At 43.6% G+C, this 15,387-nt stretch overlaps 2 protein-coding genes across 8 annotated transcripts in view; both read left to right on the top strand.

Annotated features, from left to right (window-relative positions):
* Nucleotides 1-1,392: 1,392 nt before the first annotated feature.
* Nucleotides 1,393-2,082, top strand: LOC122756646 (activity-regulated cytoskeleton-associated protein-like). The gene has a single exon (XM_044006864.1). It carries the CDS (start codon nucleotides 1,393-1,395, stop codon nucleotides 2,080-2,082), a length of 690 nt encoding a protein of 229 aa, XP_043862799.1.
* A 12,594-nt stretch (nucleotides 2,083-14,676) lies between these two features.
* Nucleotides 14,677-15,387, top strand: part of LOC120457865 (eIF-2-alpha kinase activator GCN1) — a 39,680-nt gene continuing 38,969 nt past the window's right edge. Inside the window, exons 1-2 of one of the 7 annotated variants that reach the window (XM_039645382.1) lie at nucleotides 14,677-14,790; nucleotides 14,844-14,946. In XM_039645382.1, the coding sequence (XP_039501316.1) occupies nucleotides 14,776-14,790; nucleotides 14,844-14,946 (118 nt within the window). In that variant the 5' untranslated portion in view covers nucleotides 14,677-14,775. The remainder of the gene's footprint in view (nucleotides 14,791-14,843; nucleotides 14,947-15,387) is intronic. The other 6 variants (XM_039645389.2, XM_039645387.2, XM_039645388.2 and 3 more) reach the window with 6 other exon arrangements.

Here is a 15,387-nt window from a genome sequence, read left to right as displayed (position 1 = left end):
GGCGCGCACAATAATAAATAATAAATAATTCATAATAAATAATACATAATAAATAATAAATAATACCTAATACATGATACATAATAAATAAGACATAATACATAATAATAGATAAAACCAAAACATAATAAATAATCATCATAAAGAAGTTCAAATTCAAACAAGGCGCCCAAATAACTAGAGGGGCACACTAACCCCGAAACCCGGCCACACTAAGTCGGGCAATTCGGACATACGGACATACGGGCACACTAAGCCAAGCGCTATATAAAGTGGGCGGCTGGCCTCAGAATGGGCAGTCGGTGGTCGGAGTCGACCGAGGTGGACGTCACCAGCGAGCGGGAAAGCAGCAAGATCAGGACCGGGATCAACAAGTGGTAACTATTGGAGAGTAAGATCAACCCGTACGTATATACCCCACCCTAGCTGACTTCAGGGTCCTGCTTACGTCTATACGTTGACTTCAGGGTCCTACTTACGTATCTACGCAGACTTCAGGGTCCTGCTTATGTCTATACGTTGACTTCAGGGTCCTAATTACGTATCTATACGCTGACTTCAGGGTCCTACATACTTCTCTACGCTGACTTCAGGGTCCTACATATAATTCTCTTCGCTGACTTCAGGGTCCTATATAATTCTCTACGCTGACTTCAGGGTCCCATATAATTCTCTACGCTGACTTCAGGGTCCTACATACTTCTCTACGCTGACTTCAGGGTCCCGTATAATTCTCTACGCCGACTTCAGGGTCCAACAACATCTGCTTACGTTAATTCCAGGGTACTCGACGGAATTCGGAGCGGCCGCGTACGGAAGACCGCGTCCCCGGACGAAGACGCGAGGTACGAAGAGCCTCGCTGTGGAAGACGGAAACTAGGCCGAGGGAGCCCCGTACAGTTCTATGTAATTATTGTAACCCGGAAAAGGAATGAATAAACTCTGCGTCTATATTTAAGCCTAGTTAAGGTTAACTCTGCGCATTATCACTGGGACTCGGGTCGGGGATTCCTCTCTAGCACCATTGTCCTGAAACAAAGAAATCTCCTGGACGACCCTGGCCAGCCCTGACTACCCGAGGCAAGGCTGAACGTCACAGGTGGCGCCCGAACAGGCTAAAGTGGTGATTAGAGGAAACCGACGCCGGGAGAGTGATGTCTAGTTGGGTGTATATGGCAACAAAACCCGAACTAGCAGAATACGCAAGTGAATTCGGATTGGATCCGTCAGGGAAAAGCGAGGATTTACGGAGAACATTGGCTGCTTTTTCGAAGAGGACAGACCACGCAGAAGCGACAAAGAAGAAGCTGACACTGCTGGCGGAGAAGTATAAGAAGGAGAAAAGCCCCACCCGACATCCAGAGATTGTGATAACAGAAAAAAAACACAAGGATGGACGACGGGAAGGAGACAAAAATGGAAGAAAAAATGGAAACGGGAACAATCGATAGAGTGCGGAATTGGGGGATCAGATACCAGGGGACGACAAACCCGCTGGAATTCCTCGAGAAAATGGAGCAGTGGGCCACCGGATACGGACTACGGCACGATCAGCTGGTCCAAACAATGCCGTTTATACTGGAGGGAATCGCCATAGATTGGTGGAACACGACACCAACAAAGATCGACTCGTGGGTTCAATTGAGAACGGAAGTGTTAGAGTACTTCTTACCACCGAGGTACGAGGAGCAGTTGCTAACCCAAATAGCACAGTTGAGACAGAGAGAGAACGAGCCAGTAAGGGAATACGCGATGAACCTGAGGAAGCTCATGAGGTTCACGAGACTGTCGAAAGCTGAAAAGCTGGATTGGGTGTACAAGAACTGCAGGAGCAAGCTAAAACTGTACACAAGGAGGAACGGATTTACAACGCTAACGGAGTTCCTTAAGCTAGCCGAGGAAGTGGAGGAAATTGAGCAAACGGAAGCACGAACCGGACAAGCAGGACCACAGGCACTAAGGCCAGAGATATGCATGAGATGCGGAGGAACCGGTCATATGGCCCGCACATGCGGCAACCCACCAAGGCTGTTCTGCTGGGTGTGCGGAAGGAACGGAGTCAGGACAACGGAGTGTTGCTGAGCTAAGGCGGGAAACGGAGGAGGCCTGGGCCAGTAAAGCTGGCAGCTCAGGCAAGAAGAATAGGTCCAGCAACAGGCGATATGAGATGTGACGGCTACCAAATAGTAGCACAATTCGGAATAGGGTGTAGGAGTGCCAAGGGCATAATAGACACCGGAGCGACGAGAAGCGCAATAAGTAGGAACATGTTCCAGGATCTAAGAGGAGAGGGACAGTGGATCAGGATAAACGCGGAAATATCGCTGGCGGACGGATCATGGCGGAAGGCGATCGGAGGATTTGTAGCGAGAGTAGAGTTCGGGGGTCGGAGAATTGAAATAACATTCATGATCCTACCGAACGTCGATGGCGGAACCAGAGTGGCGCACCTCCCGAGGGCTGAAGGGGAACACCCGAGGAGAAGCCGGGAGCCAGGCGAATGGCGGGCGCTGAACCAACAAGCACAGGCCCGTACGACAACGACAACAGGCACGATCAGGGTAGCAGCGGGCACTCCGCCAACCCTGAAGGACAACGAGATGAGAGCCGTGGAATCTGCGTCGCCGGACAGGGATATACTAGAGCTCTACACCGAGACCATCAACGAGTTGGGGTGGACGGTGCCAACCGGAGCCAAGATATCGGACGAAGTAATGGCAAAAATAAGGGCAAACCTGGCGCACAAACAGAAAAGGACCCAACGGCGATGGCTAGAAAAAGACGGAGAAAGGTGGTGGCGCATCATATCAAACCGTGGCAATTATGTGACGGTGAAGCGTCACTTCCCAAAGGAGGGGGGAGTGTGACGCGGGCGCGCACAATAATAAATAATAAATAATTCATAATAAATAATACATAATAAATAATAAATAATACCTAATACATGATACATAATAAATAAGACATAATACATAATAATAGATAAAACCAAAACATAATAAATAATCAACATAAAGAAGTTCAAATTCAAACAAGGCGCCCAAATAACTAGAGGGGCACACTAACCCCGAAACCCGGCCACACTAAGTCGGGCAATTCGGACATACGGACATACGGGCACACTAAGCCAAGCGCTATATAAAGTGGGCGGCTGGCCTCAGAATGGGCAGTCGGTGGTCGGAGTCGACCGAGGTGGACGTCACCAGCGAGCGGGAAAGCAGCAAGATCAGGACCGGGATCAACAAGTGGTAACTATTGGAGAGTAAGATCAACCCCTACGTATATACCCCACCCTAGCTGACTTCAGGGTCCTGCTTACGTCTATACGTTGACTTCAGGGTCCTACTTACGTATCTACGCAGACTTCAGGGTCCTGCTTATGTCTATACGTTGACTTCAGGGTCCTAATTACGTATCTATACGCTGACTTCAGGGTCCTACATACTTCTCTACGCTGACTTCAGGGTCCCGTATAATTCTCTACGCTGACTTCAGGGTCCCGTATAATTCTCTACGCTGACTTCAGGGTCCCATATAATTCTCTACGCTGACTTCAGGGTCCTACATACTTCTCTACGCTGACTTCACGGTCCCGCCGACTTCGGGGTCCAACAACATCTGCTTACGTTGATTCCAGGGTACTCGACGGAATTCGGAGCGGCCGCGTACGGAAGACTGCGTCCCCGGACGAAGACGCGAGGTACGAAGAGCCTCGCTGTGGAAGACGGAAACTAGGCCGAGGGAGCCCCGTACAGTTCTATGTAATTATTGTAACCGGGAAAAGGAATGAATAAACTCTGCGTCTATATTTAAGCCTAGTTAAGGTTAACTCTGCGCATTATCACTGGGACTCGGGTCGGGGATTCCTCTCTAGCACCATTGTCCTGAAACAAAGAAATTTCCTGGACGACCCTGGCCAGCCCTGACTACCCGAGGCAAGGCTGAACGTCACAAATTTTTTTTTGATTTGGCATTTCCACCAGTGACCAAAATTTCTGTAGTGTGCTGTTAATCGATTCTAACGGTTCTTCACTACAAATAAAACTATTGACAACTTATTTCGGGACTGCAGAATTGTATCGGCCAGATGGCTTTGGAACAGACAATTGATACATGAGGAGGCAGACTTAACAAACTCAAACCTTTGCATTACAAAGAGACGCCCAAATGGGCTACAGTTCTGAAGTAAATGATCTGCTGCATTGCAATAGCTAACAATTTGCTGAGGCTTGCTGTTGGAGGAGCAACACACAAATGAGCTACGATTATGTGGCTTGTTTAACAATAATTTGTCTTGCTTCGGCTTTGTCGATTCTTTAGCTGATAAATGCTGTTATCTGCGATTTAACATTTTTTCGGACCACAGCGGCAAAGCCTCATAATCTCGCTTTTCTTCCCATTTTTGTTTGGGCACTGGGTCGAATCTATTCAATACCAAAATAAAGCAATAAATAAAATCAATGCATTTGAAATTTTATCGCCTCCTATCGATAACAGAGAACCATATATCGACAAATCAGTTTTGATAAGGTTTCTCAAGGAGGATTCGGACTGATGCTATATTTGCTGAAGGCTAAACAATGTTGAAGTATCGTTAGTCTTTTTTAAACTGGTCAGTCCTTTTCGCTTGGTAACTTGGTAATCTTTAATTGTTCCTAAAGCTTCATTACTAAGGCAAGAAATTAAATGGTTACATTTTTCGATAACTGGAGTGCTAGCGCCTTTATGAACAAAAGTTTCAAAAGGACTGATGAAATTTTTTAATTCCGAATAATCTCAACTAAATTTTGGCAATGCCAAATACAAAAGTCGCGCATACGTTGGGGCTACAGAAGCTGATCCCGAAATTTCGCTGACGCTTGCAAGAAGCCTCTGACATGGTACAAAGGCAACGGGACGCGCTACATCCCTAGCTTAAAAGGTGGAACATCGTAGTGAACGCGGAGAAATCTACACAAAGCACCTTTTCAGTACGAAAAAGAGAGTGCCCACCCGTCACGCTAAACGGAGACAATATTCCCAACGTGCCCACGCCTAAGTACCTGGGACTGACCTTGGACCGCAGGCTGACATGGCGCCCTCATATAATAACAAAACGCATACAGGCCGATGCACGATTAAGGCAGATGCAATGGCTTATAAGGAGAAGATCCAAGCTAAGGCAGAACATAAAGCTCCTGGTCTACAAGGCAATTCTCAAGCCAATCTGGACTTACGGGATACAGCTGTGGGGCACGGCAAGCCACTCAAACCGCCTCAGAATACAGTGGCTCCAGAATAAGTGCTTGAGAATTGCCTCCAACGCGCATCCCTACCACGAATACCTAACAATTCCCAAGAAACTTGAAATGCCTTTAGTCGCCAACGAAATCTACAGGCACAGCAACAGATACCTGAGAAGGATAAAGAACTTGTCCATAAACTTTATGGACAACATCCACACCCGCAGACGACTTAAGAGAAAACATCTCCTCGATCTCCCACAACATTTAAGTTTTCGAGTCGACATTTTAATTCTTCCTCTAAAATCGGAACAGCTCCCTGGTCTAGTCTTTCGTTTAATCGACGAATGGTTCTGACCCGACTTTGAAGCTTGGTTTTCAGCTCTTCCAGAACAAATTTATTTTTCGTATCTTCCCTCATTTTTTGATTTAACATCAAATTATAATGGCCAAAACTACATTTTCTCAAATCAGACCAAGAACAATAAATTTAATACCCTTCGAATCAATGAATATAAATTCCTAAAACGAAAAAATAGGTTATTATACCTGTTGGGTCATGCAGCCGCCAAAACTGTGCAGTAGACTAACTATACCCGTTACTCGTAGAGTAAAAGGGTATACTAGTTACTCTGGTGCTAGTTCTTATGTACGCACCTATGGCAGCATCCATAGTTGTGCATGTACGAAGCAGGTACATGCACAGTTTTTACACTTTCGTGTTCGATCTTTTTAATCATAACATCTAACAGGCAGAAGGAAGCGTTTCCGACCATATAAAGTATATATATTCTTGATCAGGATCAATAGCCGAGTCGATCTGGCCATGTCCGTCTGTCCGTCCATCTGTCCGTCCGTATGAACGTCGAGATCTCAGGAACTACTAAAGCTAGAAAGTTGAGATTAAACATACAAACTCCAGGGACATAAAAGCAGCGCAAGTTTATCGATTCATGTTGCCACGCCCACTCTAACGCCCACAAACCGCCCAAAACTGCCACGCCCACACTTTTAAAAAATGTTTCGAAATTTTTTTATTTTTGTATTAGTCTTGTAATTTTCTATCTATTTACCAAAAAACTTTTTGCCACGCCCACTCTAACGCCCTCAAACCGCCCAAAGCTGCTACGCCCACACTTTTGAAAAATGTTTTGATATTTTTTCATTTTTATATTGGTCTTGTGAATTTCTATCGATTTGCCAAGAAACGTTCTGCCACGCCCACTATAACGCCTACAAACCGCCAAAAACTGTGTTTAAGACTCTTCTTTTCCCTTCCACTAGCTGAGTAACGGGTATCAGATAGTCGGGGAACTCGACTATAGCGTTCTCTCTTGTTTTATACTCTTAATATTGTAAGCCGAAATAGTCATTAATAGCAGTTGCGATGCCCATAGTGTATCGCACTCTCTCTCTCTTTGTTATCTACTCTCTCTTTGTTATCTACTCTCTCTTTGTTATCTGCCCACACTAAGCTCGGGCGCTGCATTTCGGCTGTCTGTCCCGCCAATTGTCACTTCTTCGTTTTTCGGCAAAGACTCAACTTGTGAATGTGATATAACCTTTGGTCGGCCCTAGCTGCCAGTATAATAAACAAAACCAACAGTATCGAAAAATATTCGGCTATTTATTATTCGCAACAGCTATTGAAAAAGCTCAATAGCTTAACATTTGGTGACCCCGACGTGATCGTGTTAATTTGCATGCATTAATTAGTTCACTTATCCCGTTTATAAATAAATATATCAATATATTAAAACGCAATCGGTTGGACAAGTGAGTGGTGATTTATGTGATAGTGGCCGTGTTTAAGCGAGCTAGCATTATATACATACATACATTGCTACTTATATCAAGTGCAGCCGCCCCGTGCATTGACTCCGCTTGCATTTTCGGCATTTGTTTTGTGCTCATCTTCCCGCTGAACCGAGTTTAGAGCGATTTGTTGCTATGCCCGCTGAAAGTGACAAAAACAGGGTGACCCTTTTAAAGTGCAAAGCCAATACGTTGTTCAGCAGGTTGCAGAGGCTACAAACGTCTCTGTCTAATGAGACGCTAAGCGGCTACGACGAACCCATTCTTACAGTGAGGCTGGAGCAGATTGATGAGCTGCAAAGTGCCTTCAATGTTCTGCATACAGAACTGGAGGAATTAGATTTCGACGAAATTAGCAGTGAAATGAGTGAGAGTTTCGATGAACTCATCGTAGAATTCAAGGCTAGTGTGAGCTCGGAAATAGCCAAACGCAATGTGCATTTCGCGCCGCACTCGACGCTTGCGGAAGGTGTTGTGCCCCACCAGTGTAGTGGTCATCAGACGCAGCCGCGGCCGAGGCCGATGCCGTTGCCGCCTGTGCAGCTGCCAACGTTTGGCGGAGGCTACATTAACTGGGCGGATTTTTACTCCGTGTTAACGAGCATAATCGACAGCCATCCGGACCTCTCCAACATTGAGAAATTTCAGCATCTGCGGTCATGTTTGAGGGATTCGGCGCTGGAAACTATCCGATCATTGGAGATCTCAAACGGCAATTACGAAGCGGCTCTAGAGTTGCTTCAAAAAAGGTTTGACGCACATCACCGAGATTCTAGGTCTAAAGGTAGTACGGAATGGTTCAGCGGCATCGCTTCGGGAGTTGTCGGACAAGTTTAACGCTCACATTCGTGCGTTGAAGGGTTTGGGCACCACTGAGCAAATCGCTGGATGCATCATAGTGCAAGTGCTGCTGCAAAAATTGGATGCGGCGAGCCAAGTTAAGTGGGAGGAGCGCTTGGAGGATCCGGTCCTTGTCAACCTTATTCCGTCATGGGAATCGATGGCTGCATTCCTGGAACAGCGATGCAGAGTGCATCGCATGCCATATATTATTGCCCGCAATTTAGAGACTTAGCGCCAGTAGATCGTCTGCGCGAGGCAAAGAGGCTAGCACATTGCCTAAACTGCCTTAAGGCAGGTCATCAGCTACGGCAATGCAGCTCGAGCCGCTGCCGCACCTGTGGAATCAGGCATCATACGCTGCTCCATCTAGATGGTCCACCTTCCCCGCAGCTATATGTTCCGGTGTCTTCAAGTTCCCACACTGAATCTTTCGCCCGCTTTCGACTTCTTCTACTCTAATTGCCCAGGATCTCGGTAGGTACCTTGTGCTGCTAGCCACTGCAACCGTTCTAGTGCAGAATCGGTCGGTACTGTTCGTTCCCTGCAGGGCCTTGTTAGATTCTGGCTCTCAGCTGCACTTGGTCGCCTCTCGGTTTGGAAATCAACTGCAACTTAAGAGGTCGAGGTCTTCTGGCTCCGTCACTGGAATCGGGGATTCCAATTTCGCGACTGATGGATTCTCGGTAGGAATTGCGACGCAAGCCAAGCTTTAATGTGGACATTGGGGACTGGAAGATTCCAAAAAAACCTGCAGCTCGCCGACCCGGAATTTCATAAGGGTCAGCGTGTTGACCTATTAATAGGAACTATCCTGTTTTATGAGCTGCTGTGCGTAGGTCAGATAAAGTTGTTGCCAGGACTGCCACTGCTTCAAAAAACTCGTCTGGGCTGGGTTGTGTCTGGAGGCTGCGCGCGCCCATGCGGTAGCGCCTTAATAGCTTCACGCGTTCCTTCTGCAGTTAGCGAGAAAAACAGCATTGATGTTGTACTTGATTTACTTTTGGCGAGGTAGTAAATTGTCCCGGCCCAATAGTTCAAGCCACTAAAGAGGAGCTAGATTGCGAGGCCCACTTTGTTACAAATTACACCCGATTGCCAGCTGGCGATTACTCGGTACGGTTGCCGCTAAAACTCCATTTGGACTTTTTAGGAGATTCCTATCCTCAGGCTTTGCGGAGATTTTTGTCGCTGGAAAGGAAGCTTACAAAGCACCCTGGCTTGAGGGTTAAATATGCGGCGTTCATGAAGGAATATCGTGATCTGGGACATATGTCGCCTGTGCCTGCCTCCGAGGTCAGCTCGTGCCGATATTTTTTACCACATCACTGCGTTATGGAGGAGGATATCTCTACCACCAAGCTTCGCATTGTTTTTGACGGATCAGCTGCCACTTCCACCGGTTACTCGCTTAACGATGCGTTAATGGCCGGCCCGGTCATCCAGCCCAAGCTATTTCACATCCTAATTCGATTTCGCTCGCACCCAGTTGCCGTTACAGGAGACATATGTAAAATGTACCGATGTGTAAGGGTCTCGCAGGAAGATAGCTATTTGCAGTGCATTGTCTGGAGGGACTCCCCGCTCGATGACCTTCAAGTATACAAACTCGACACAGTTACTTACGGCACCAAACCAACCTCCTTGTTATCCGTAAGGGCTATGCACCAGTTATCAATCGATGAGCAGGCAGCGTTGGATCAGAAATCCTTCCGCGCTTTTTTTACGTGGATGATCTTATCTCCGGCTCCGGCACGGAAAAGGATGCTATCAGCATAATGCAGCAGACGGCTGGCATTCTTGCGAAGGGCAAGCTCAAGCTAAGGCGCTTGTGCTGGAGGGTGTGCCCGCCGAGGACAAGGAGTAGTTCCTGAAGTTTGAAGATGGTAGCGATTTCACCAAAACTTTAGGTCTCGCTCCCGCCTCCGACTAGCTATTGTTTTCGTTCTCTGCCTTTCAGTCGCCATTGAGACCCTGCAGGCGCTCTGTTTTGTCTGCGATTGCTAAATTTTAAGATCCTCTCGGCCTGGTCGGTCCTGTAATCACAAGGTGTAAAATCTTTTTGCAGCAGCTCTGCAAGGAAAAGCTGTCCTGGGATGAAAGCCTCCCGGAAACTCATAACACGAAATGGCTTGATATATGTCGCAGTTTTGAAACAATAAGTCATGTTAGTTTCCTTCGGTTCGTGTTAAGCGCAGAGTCTGGTCTTGAGGTGCATGGTTTTTGTGATGCAAGCATTGATGCCTATGGAGCCTGCGTTTATGTGGTTTCTAAAGGGAATCAAAGATGTAGCCATTTGCTTTGTTCGAAGTCACGCATAGCTCCGTTGAAGACCATATCAGTACCAACGCTGGAGCTTTGTGGTGCGGATCTTCTGGCTAAAATCATGAGAGAAATAGTTGGCTTGAAAGTATTTAAAGGACGCTACTATTGTTGGTGCGACACGGCGGTGGCACTTTCCTGGATCCGAGATGAGCCCGCCAGGTTCAACATATTTGTGGCAAATAGGGTTGCTGCCATTCAGGAACTGACAGATGCCACGGCTTGGCGTTATGTTCCAACAGCTTTAAATCCGGCTGACATCTTATCCAGAGGATCCCTCCCGTCTGAGCTTAGCGAGTCGTCACTCTGGGCTCATGGACCCGTCTATCTTACGGAGCCTGAAAGAGATTGTCCAACAGTTTTTTCTCCTGACAAACCGGTGCTTGAGCTTCGTCGAAGTGTGTTCATCGTAAAGTCGCCGTACGTGGATGTAATTGCTAGCTCCAAATTTGCAAATTCTTACCCCTCACTGCAACGAGTGTTTGCTGCGTTTGGTGCAGCGCGCGCATTTACAGAAGGACATGCAGTCCCTAAAAACGTCTCTCGTCTAGTCCCATATCCTCGCTTTCGCCGTTCCTGGATCAATTTGGACTTCTTAGAGTAGGCGGAATTCGTCATTGGACTTTGATGGCCGCCACCCGAAAATCCTATTAAGGTCCCATCCGGTGACTCTGGCGGTTTTTTTTCATTACCATGAAACCAATCTTCATGCCGGATCTCGACCTCTTCTGGGTGCAATTCGATCCCAATATTGGCCTATTAGGGGGAGGAAGACGGTTACCAAGGCCGTGAACAGATGCATCATATGTTTTCGGATTAAGCCGCGGCTGATAAAGCATATAATGGCGGACCTTCCCAAGGAGCGCTTGGAAGGATCTCGCGCTTTTGAGGTTGCTGGAATAGACTTCTGTGGACCCTTCTTTCACAAGTCGGATACACGCAACAAGCCTGCGCTTAAATGCTACGTCTGCGTATTTATATGCTTTGTAACCAGGGCAGTGCATGTAGCTGATCAAGGATCTCTCGACATTTGCGTTTCTGTGCGGACTCAAGATGTTCATATGGCGGTTCATCCCTCCACGGTCGCCCCATTTCGGTGGACTTTGGGAAGCGGCGGTGAAAACGGCAAAGCATCAGCCGCCCCATAGGGCATCGCACTCTCTCATTCTTTGTTATCTGCCTACATTAAGCTCGGGCCTTGCATTTCGGCTGTCTGTCCCGCCAATTGTTACTTTTTCGTTTTTCGGCAAAGACTCAACTTGAGAATTTGATATAGCTCTTGGTCGGCCCTAGCTGCCAGTATAATATACAAAACCAACAGTATCGAAAAATATTCGGCTATTTATTATTCGCAACAGCTATTGAAAAAGCTCAATAGCTAAACAATACCGGTTACTCGTAGAGTATAAGGGTATACTAGATTCGTTGAAAAGTATGTAACAGGCATAAGGAAGCGTTTCCGACCATATAAAGTGAAGTATATCTTCTTTTTATTTTAATAAACTATTACTTTATGTTTCGAAATGTGTATTAAATTTTTTCTAATGAGAACAACGACGAAAAAATATTTAAATTTAAAATCAGGTGTTGCAGTATCAATATTAATAGTGGGTACAAAATGACGCCAAAAGAATATACCCGCGCCAAACGAAAAGGTGCCAAACAACAACGTAAGCACCGGTGCACAAGCGAAAACGAAAAGTTCACCGCTGCAGCTGCTGGTATATTAGGCTATTAGGCATTAACCCCCACTATTAGTGCGAGTTTGATCCAGGGAGTGGGAGACGGTGGCTACAGTGATTGAAGTAATGAACACAATTACAGTAAATTACAGTAAATCTCGACTTTTCTTATATTTCCATATTATCACACTTAAAGCCTAACTTAACAAAGGTTGGCGAAGGCGGGGCGAATTCGTAAAGAGCGAGAGAGAGCTTTCTGCCTTCGCCCTTAACTAACTTACACTAGACTTCAAATTTTACTCCATACAAAAAAAATAAATAATTATACACTGATTTGTAAATAGCGTTTATAAATTTAATCAATTTGTTTATACTGGTTTGAGCTAACCTACAGCTTAATTTTGTATATTTGTATCTGATTAGTCTCCGAATCTTTCAATTAATTATACCCGTTAATCGTAGAGTAAAAGAGTATACTATATTCGTTGAAAAGTATGCAGAAGGAAGCCTTTCCGACCATAAAATGGATATAGCCGACCGTCCGTCTGTCCGACCGTCCCACAGTGGCGCCTTAGATACTTTTGGGTAACAAAAACCATAACTCTAGAACCAGTTGAGATATTTTCATACATGAAAGGTAATTTTAATACCTTTCGATTAAGTGGTCATACAATATGGTGTGATGAATAGTAGATTTTATATTCGAAAATTATTGTTTTTGGAGGCAGTTTTCTCAATTTGCATCCAATTTCGACAACTACTTTTCATTTGTTTTCTCTGAAAATGCTAATATGGTACATATTTAATGTTTTAAGAACAAAAAATAAATAAATTTTAAAGAAAAAATTATTGTTTATTTTTATTTTGTATTTTGTTAATTTTTCATATATTTTTACCTTTTTTTTAGAAATAATTAAAAATAATCATTCAATTTTTCTTAATATAATATTTTTGAAAAATAGTTAATCATTATACATTCATTTAAAATCATTACAAAGTCAGGGATTGAAAAACAAGCCGCCAGTACAGGAAATAATGTATGCCCGCCATACAATTTCGTACTGCGCAGCAACTGCGCTTGTAGCTGAACTTGCACTAAGCCGCGCGTTTTTTACGCTGAGTTGAAAGTATCTTTTGCCTGGGAAATTCGGGGTGGGACGTGTGTGGACCCGATCTCTTTTGATTCTGATAAAGAACATATTCAAGAACAACACCTCATACACAGGGAATGGTAGGGAATCGATTTACTTTCTCCATCAAAGTTGAAAACAAGAGACAACTCTGTAGTCGAGTTCCCCGACTATCTGGTACCCGTTACTCAGCTAGTGGAAGTGCAAAGGAGAAATTTCCATACTGACAGTTTTTGGCGGTTTGTGGCCGTTAGAGTGGGCGTGGCCAAATTTTCTTTGGCAAATCGATGGAAATTTACAAGACTAATACAAAAATGAAGAAATATTAAATTAGTTTTCAAAAGTGTAGGCGTGGCAGTTTTTGGCGGTAACCTCAACTTGTAGTTTTTGTAGTTCCTGAGATCTGAACGTTCATATGGACGGAAATACAGACGGACAGACAGACGGACATGGCCAGATCGTCTCGACTATTGATCCTGATCAAGAATATATATACTTAATATGGTCGAAAACGCTTCGTTCTGCCTGTTACTTACTTTTCAACGAATATAGAACACCCTTTTACTCTACGAGTAACGGGTATAATTATTTTTTGTTTTTGTGCTCTCGTGAACTCGTTTGGGTGCCAAACCACATAAGGCAATATTTCAGATTATATTTATAGCTATGTTAGTCGGAATTTTTTATTATTTTATCTATAAATATAACATCGAACTAGTAATTCCTTACATGGATTACTGGGTTTATTGGGTTATTGGTTTGCATAATTCGTTTGAATTCGAGCCTATTAAGAACTAATGAAAACAAACATATATAGTTTCCAAGAGGGCTAGGCAGAAGCCCGACGTCGGCAGCGGTGAACAGAATTGATGACAGCGCTATGGGCAGAATGCTGTACTTTTGCATCCGCCTGATAGCTCGCTGCATAGTCGGCTGCCTAGGTCATCGGAACTACCGTGGCACTGCTGAGTTAGCGCCTCCTGCCCAATGTATTCCCCTATCAATTAGCGAATCCGAAGTCATTCCTTCAGATTGCTGAATTGAAGACTGCTCCATACTAATTTATATTTTAAAAGTTCCGAATGGAAAATTTTGTTTTATAATTTAATAGTCTAACTGTATTGGCCAACTATATTTAAAAAATAGGAAATATTTAGAAGTGAATTTATCATATAAAATTCTTTGTAGGACTCATCTAGTGTTATCTTTCTCCTTGAATAACTAGATCAAAGGCCTTCTGTAACATTCGATATTATTCCGCTCGCAAAATTTAACAGCTTTTCTTTGCTCAACAAAATTAATAAATAAATAATAATAATTATTTATTGTAAATGCATTTTTTAATAATTTTAGAATTGTTTTAATATCCATTTGATGTATCTTAAACACACGTACAAAATATTTAAAACCAACAACACGGCTAAGGGACATGGCGTTTTTAAATTGCGAGGCCAATAATGTCTTTCAGCTGCTCTAGAAATCGAATAACTAAATTCCAAATAATATTTTCAGGAATATGGAAAATAGATGTGATTTAATTTCTACTTATCCACAAGTATTTTTTTGTTATATCTCTTAGACTTAAAAGTGTGATTTGGGTATTAGTAGCTATTCTGCAAAGTATAGAAGCAGCGTTGTTTTATTACCAAAGTTCCACTTTTATCACATATACTTATATCTTATTTTGTCGATCTCCTTGTGAGGTTACCGAGGTCACATATATAAGAAGTATTTCTAATTCAGTAAAATACACGTTTTTAAAATATGGTGGACGAACAGGTTTTTACTTAATAATATTTGAGAAACAACTGATTACCCTTTTATTTGTCTAGTTATCTGGAGCTTTGCGAGATTTACCAGGCAGAGTTCTAAACGTGCCTGTTGAAGAACGACAACATTTATTTCGAAATGTATCCTCAGTTTTAAGACATTCTGGTAAGAAATTTAAAAATCTTCCAATTAATTTTTATTCAATAATCAAATCAATTAAAGTAACAAAAATCGTATAGCATACTAACTCGTATGTACACCTTATTACCACATGTTTTAGTGATTTTTTGTAAAAACACGTTCGGCGATAATTATTACATTCATTTGCTTGCAACTTATTTGTTGCAGTTACGAATTGAATTTCAAGTCGGTGTTGTTGTTAACTAAAAAAGTAGCAGAAAAATGGAAACGCAGTATTTCAAAACTAGTTTCTTAATCATAAAAACGAAAAACATTTTCAACAAGAACCAAATGTGCCGTATTTTTTTTATCATTCTAACTTTTTATTATATATGTTACTGGTATAGTAAAAGGATATACTAGATTCGTTGAAAAGTTTGTATCAGGTAGAAGAAGCGTTTCCGACCTTATAAAGTATACATATAT

Source organism: Drosophila santomea, unplaced genomic scaffold, assembly GCF_016746245.2.
Source record: "Drosophila santomea strain STO CAGO 1482 unplaced genomic scaffold, Prin_Dsan_1.1 Segkk85_quiver_pilon_scaf, whole genome shotgun sequence".
NCBI lineage: Eukaryota > Metazoa > Arthropoda > Insecta > Diptera > Drosophilidae > Drosophila > Drosophila santomea.
The sequence above is the reverse complement of the archived record's forward strand: the minus strand, read 5'-3'. Positions and strand labels throughout refer to the sequence as shown.

Bases quoted from the DNA above. Each gene is read 5' to 3' on its own strand.
- LOC122756646 (XM_044006864.1), top strand. From the start codon at position 1,393: ATGGACGACGGGAAGGAGACAAAAATGGAAGAAAAAATGGAAACGGGA.